At 39.9% G+C, this 4,884-nt stretch overlaps 1 protein-coding gene across 3 annotated transcripts; it reads right to left on the bottom strand.

Moving 5' to 3' along the window:
* Positions 1-562: 562 nt before the first annotated feature.
* On the bottom strand, positions 563-2,468 carry LOC110940567 (probable rRNA-processing protein EBP2 homolog). Of its 3 annotated transcripts, none has more exons than XM_022182118.2 (2): positions 2,351-2,468; positions 563-1,694 (listed from the first exon to the last, which is right to left on the bottom strand). In XM_022182118.2, the coding sequence occupies exon 2, from the start codon at positions 1,684-1,686 to the stop codon at positions 766-768; it is 921 nt and encodes a 306-aa protein (XP_022037810.1). In that variant the 5' UTR covers positions 1,687-1,694; positions 2,351-2,468; the 3' UTR covers positions 563-765. The 3 variants fall into 3 exon arrangements, with proteins under 3 accessions (XP_022037810.1, XP_022037809.1, XP_022037811.1); XM_022182117.2 differs by having other exon boundaries at positions 2,275-2,410; XM_022182119.2 differs by lacking the exon at positions 2,351-2,468 and adding an exon at positions 2,280-2,301.
* Positions 2,469-4,884: the final 2,416 nt, after the last annotated feature.

Consider the following 4,884-nt stretch of genomic DNA (forward strand, 5'->3'; position numbering starts at 1 on the left):
CATTGATACTTACTGAATTCGAAGCATTCAAATCAGTGTCAATATTAAGCATCGTTAGATCCTTGGTGAGGTCATTTAAACTAATTTAATCATAGACCTATAATCTAGAATAAAACATATACACAATTAATAAAACTAAAGTAAAATAACTTTGATACAAATCGAGAGAAAATGGCATTACATTTGTGGATATAATGGGTAACTTTGAAATCAGTCAAGTACTCTTCCGCTGGCACTAACACATCTAGTTGTTATTTTCCTAATACGCTTGTACAAGAGTTCACAAGATGCCAGTAATTTTAAAGCTGAAAGCACAGTAAAAAAGAATCAATGGAAAAGCTTGAAAATAATGGCTTTGTCTTGTTTCTAACTCAGTGATGTGAGTCGAACGATAGCCGACTCTAGGATCACAAGTCAATGAGATAAACCCAACTACACAAGTCTCATCTGGGTCACACCATGCGAGTGAATTATGATAGATCTATTTTTTTATAAATTACCGTTGTCATAAACGGGGTAAGACATGTCACGTCGACTTGTTAACTCTTTTTAACACGACTAGGAGTAAATTTCAAAGTGATCCTTCTTCCCAGTTTGAAAAGCTCCAACATAAAGGGCGAATAGTTGTAGTTCAAAAGTGTATACCCAACAGTTAAATGAAACTAAAACATCAGTATTGAAAACACATACAGATTGAACAACAATCTCACCTGAAAGGAACAAAATTCTTTCTTTTCTTTTCTTTTCTTGTATTGAAAGTTATCATCACTTCTTTCTTTTCTTGTTTTGGAAGCCGTCGCCCTTGCTAAACCCTTTAAAATCATTAGTGGTTTCAGCTGTGTTCTGTTTCTTCATACCTTTCTTCCCCCCAAACCCATATTTTGAATCCCTAAACTCTCTACTTTTCCTCTTACCACCCCCTCCTTTTCGGTCTTTCCCGCCACTTTGCTTTGCTTTCCCACCTGACCTATCCCACGGTGAAACCCCGGCCCGTTTGTTCTTCTTAGACGTATCCGATTCCTTTCCATTTTCAAACGACAAACCCATGTCACCATCTTTGTCACCACCTTGAAACCCGCTCTGTTGTCGTTGCTTCCTCCACTTCTTAACAGATTCTATCTCTTCTTTCTTCTGTTTGGTCCGTTCCTTCTGTTTTTCGGCTTGCACTTCTTTCGCCTTCTTCTTGTTCTCTCGAGCTTTCCTCCTCTCTTCAGCTTCCTCGATTCTTCTCTTTTCAGATAAAAGCCGTCCCTTGATCTTCTCCATGTGAGTGTCGGTTTTCACCATTTCAGCATAATAATCAGACGGCCGGAGAAACGGGAGGCCCATGGCTTGGAACTTGGTAAAGGCTTGCCTCGTGCCCTCTAGTGCTTGAGTATAGAACGCAAGCTCTCGTGCCAGGTCATCATTCACGTCTACTTCTTGCTCTTGTTCAATATCAAGTGAAAGTTTATGGATCCATTCCACATCCTCCGGCCAACTGATATCCCCAAGTTTATCAAGTATTCCTTCTTTGTTATATATCGCGGTTTTTGACGGTTCGGCTAACTTCACATCTTCATCCCCTTCCGATTCCGATTCAGACTCTGAACCTGACTCTGTTTCCGGATCAGATTCAGAAGGACCCATATCAAGATCTTCTGGCATTGTCTCCAACAACTTTGGTGAGGGTTTCTTTACAGCCATTTATTAATCTGTCATCAATATATCAACAGACAATCATTCAACAAGTCCATCTCTTAATTATTACGACAAAAGATTAAATACAAATAATTTTAACGTACAAAACGTACGAACTGAAGGTTTTGCTGAAAAAACGCAGTGGCATTTTCGTAATTATTAGTAATTATCAAAATTACTCTAACAAGAACATTTCACAAAATTACTCTACAACATCAAAATTACTCTACAGTACTAGCAAATAATTACGAAAATGCCACTGCGTTTTTTTGCCTTTTTTCATGCTATTCGTACGTTTAGTACATTAAAGTTATTTGTACGAGAACTTTACTCTAATTATTACATACTGATGACGTGTTTAAACTACAGAAACAGATATTACAGCTACACATTTTCAGATCGAAGAACACGATATGATTATAAATCTAAATTAATTAACCAAAAATTTAACAAAAAACGGTCAAGTAAATGTTTTTATATAGATGTATACATAACAGATTCAACGATTGAATAATTAAAAATGGGATTTTTTAGCACGAACGATATGAAAAAATGTATAATTACAAACGAAATTGTAAACCTCAAAACGCTAACCTTACAGATGGAATAATGGAACGATGTTTGCATAGATATCAATGAAAATTTGGAGATTATTCAGGTGGAAACTGACCTTGAATGAAATTTTGTAAAGAGGCGCAGAAGCATAAACCCTAAACCCTTGAAAATCGATTTTGCTGACCATTGTCTGCTTTATGGGCCTTTTGTGTTAAAAGCCCATACAAAGTGAGTTTGGGCTCACGAGTTGCTCCAAAAGTAAGCTCACAAGATGATCTCGTGATAGTACAATGAGAATAAGACTCCCTTATGTGGGTCCAAAACGAGTGATTAAACGACTATGAAGAACAATCACTAATTGGGCTAGTAGTTGTGGAATAATTGTATATGTCGAAGATGATGATTATTAAGATCATAACAACCTTAACGTGTTGACTGATCAATTATTTATTCTCAAGTCAGATGGTGGTTACAAGGAGAAACCCCCCCCCCCCATCTCTCCTCCTTGTAACTAGCTTCACGGTGTTCTTATTTTGCAAATCATCTCCAGCCTTATCCTTATCGATTGAAGATGAGATAAGAGATTAACTCCCCGTCGATAGAGACTCTTTGGTTCTAACCCAAGCGAATTAGGACCGATGTTTCTTCATTGGCGTCATCCAATTTCTTACTACAACTTTCATCTTTTTTTCTCTTTGTTTCGATCAAATGGTTGATCAGATTCCAACACCTCTATTTTTCTGATCGAATTCTAAGTATGTGGCTACAAGGGCCAACTCGCACGAACCTGAAACCCATGACAACAAGCACGAGCATGTGGGTTACAATATTGATACTTTTCACCATGTAGAAAGTAGCGTTACGCGGACGAACTAGAATCCAAACGTCCAAACTCCAAATCTAGCTACGCAACTCTTAGCTTTGTTACTAGAGGGGGGAGACTCCCGTATCATGGTACATGAAGTCTCAAGCAGCGTTGAATGTCGTATACGCGCAACTATGCGCGCAAGCACAACCACTAGTACAGCAACACAGACACACTGCTCGAGTATTAACCTACGGTTCACCACTATCACACATGTTGGCCTGACATAGGGATGAGAACCAACAACAAAGGCACAAAGACTCTCATCATAGTGTGAGCACCACGCGCGACGCACTTGCCGATACTGGAAGACATGATGACGCTCAGTATGAACACCTTCGTAGGCGGACTCTTGTCCAACACCGTCTAGGTCCGCGCACAATCATTAATGAGGGATACACACAGAGGGAGGAGTTCGATCCTACATATCATGAAGGAGATAGCACAAGTGTTCACACCAACAAATTGTAAGGGAGTCGCGCAACCTACAGACCCCATATACGCACAACATACAACCCAAACGCCAAAGACGACTACTTGTTGGTGTATAAACTAGCGGCGACCGTTGAACAGTCGAAGTTCATTCCAAAAATAGCTTTGGCCCCATTGGAAAAAGGCAAAACTCCCACCAACGTCGGGAAGTTTACAGGCTTATCGGACCTAGACGACCATATTCGACTGTTCACTAGCGCATGAGTGGTCGGTTGTTGGACACACCCCATGTGGTGTCATCTCTTCGTCCAAACCCTTACTGATTGGTTGTTGGACACACCCCATACATGTCGGAAAGATAGAGTCGTGGACGGATTTATAAGCCAAGTTTCTTCAACACTTTAGCCAATAGCGCCGCCATGCCAGAGATTCAACAAACGTCATGAACATCTAGCATAGAGAAAATAAAGGTATCGAAGACTTCATTACAAGATTCAATAAAGAGTGTCTAGAGATGGGCAATGTAAGCGAAGATCTGATGCGCGTACACTTTTGTAAGGCAGTGCATTGCGACAAACTTATTTGCACCATCTCGGTTAGAGAAGGCATACCCAAAAATTGGGACAAAATCATGATAACTACAAAAGTATATACAAAAACTGAAAAGGCCCTCATAGGCGGAAAGGCCACTCAATATAGCAGCAGCCAGCGTGAACAAGACGGGCACAACCGAAAAGGCCGAAACTCAGCCTGGAAGCGTTCCCAACACAACAGTCATGATGTAGAAAAGCCTACCATTCTGGTAGATGCCCGCACGATGATCTCCAGGCTCAGTTACGGTCATACAGTAAAGCAGGAGAACATGCAAAAGAATTGGACCCCACTCACAAAAAGTCCAATGGAAATTCTCAATACCGAAAATCACCAGTTCAAGCCTACACAACCTATGCGCAGCAAGAAAAAATCAAGACCTTAGTCAGTAACAGAAAATTGTATCAATCTGCGGGCGGATATCGAAAAAGCTTTGAAAAATTGTATCAATCTATGCGCACCCAGTGAAGAAGTCCAAAAAGAAACATGCCAGATTGAGCACAAAGACGAAGGTCGGAGCAACAAAAATATTCACAATTTGGATACTCAGATGGTCGATGAAGGACCAAGAAAGAATTGTCGAAACAAAAATAAGAAGCGTCAACAAGACGAGAGCAGGCGTGAAGTGTGACATTTACACATTTTCAATCGTTTTAGAATTTCGATCATTTTTGTGTTAAATAAAATGTTATATTTTATTTACGAAACACGTAACCGTACGATCGAACGAAACGGTATCCAAGGAATTTCCGGACAAAATC

Source organism: Helianthus annuus, chromosome 5 (assembly GCF_002127325.2).
Source record: "Helianthus annuus cultivar XRQ/B chromosome 5, HanXRQr2.0-SUNRISE, whole genome shotgun sequence".
NCBI classification, from domain to species: domain Eukaryota; kingdom Viridiplantae; phylum Streptophyta; class Magnoliopsida; order Asterales; family Asteraceae; genus Helianthus; species Helianthus annuus.

What these genes read in the sequence shown, in the direction of transcription:
- LOC110940567 (XM_022182118.2), bottom strand. Translation starts at nt 1,686, where the DNA reads ATGGCTGTAAAGAAACCCTCACCAAAGTTGTTGGAGACAATGCCAGAA.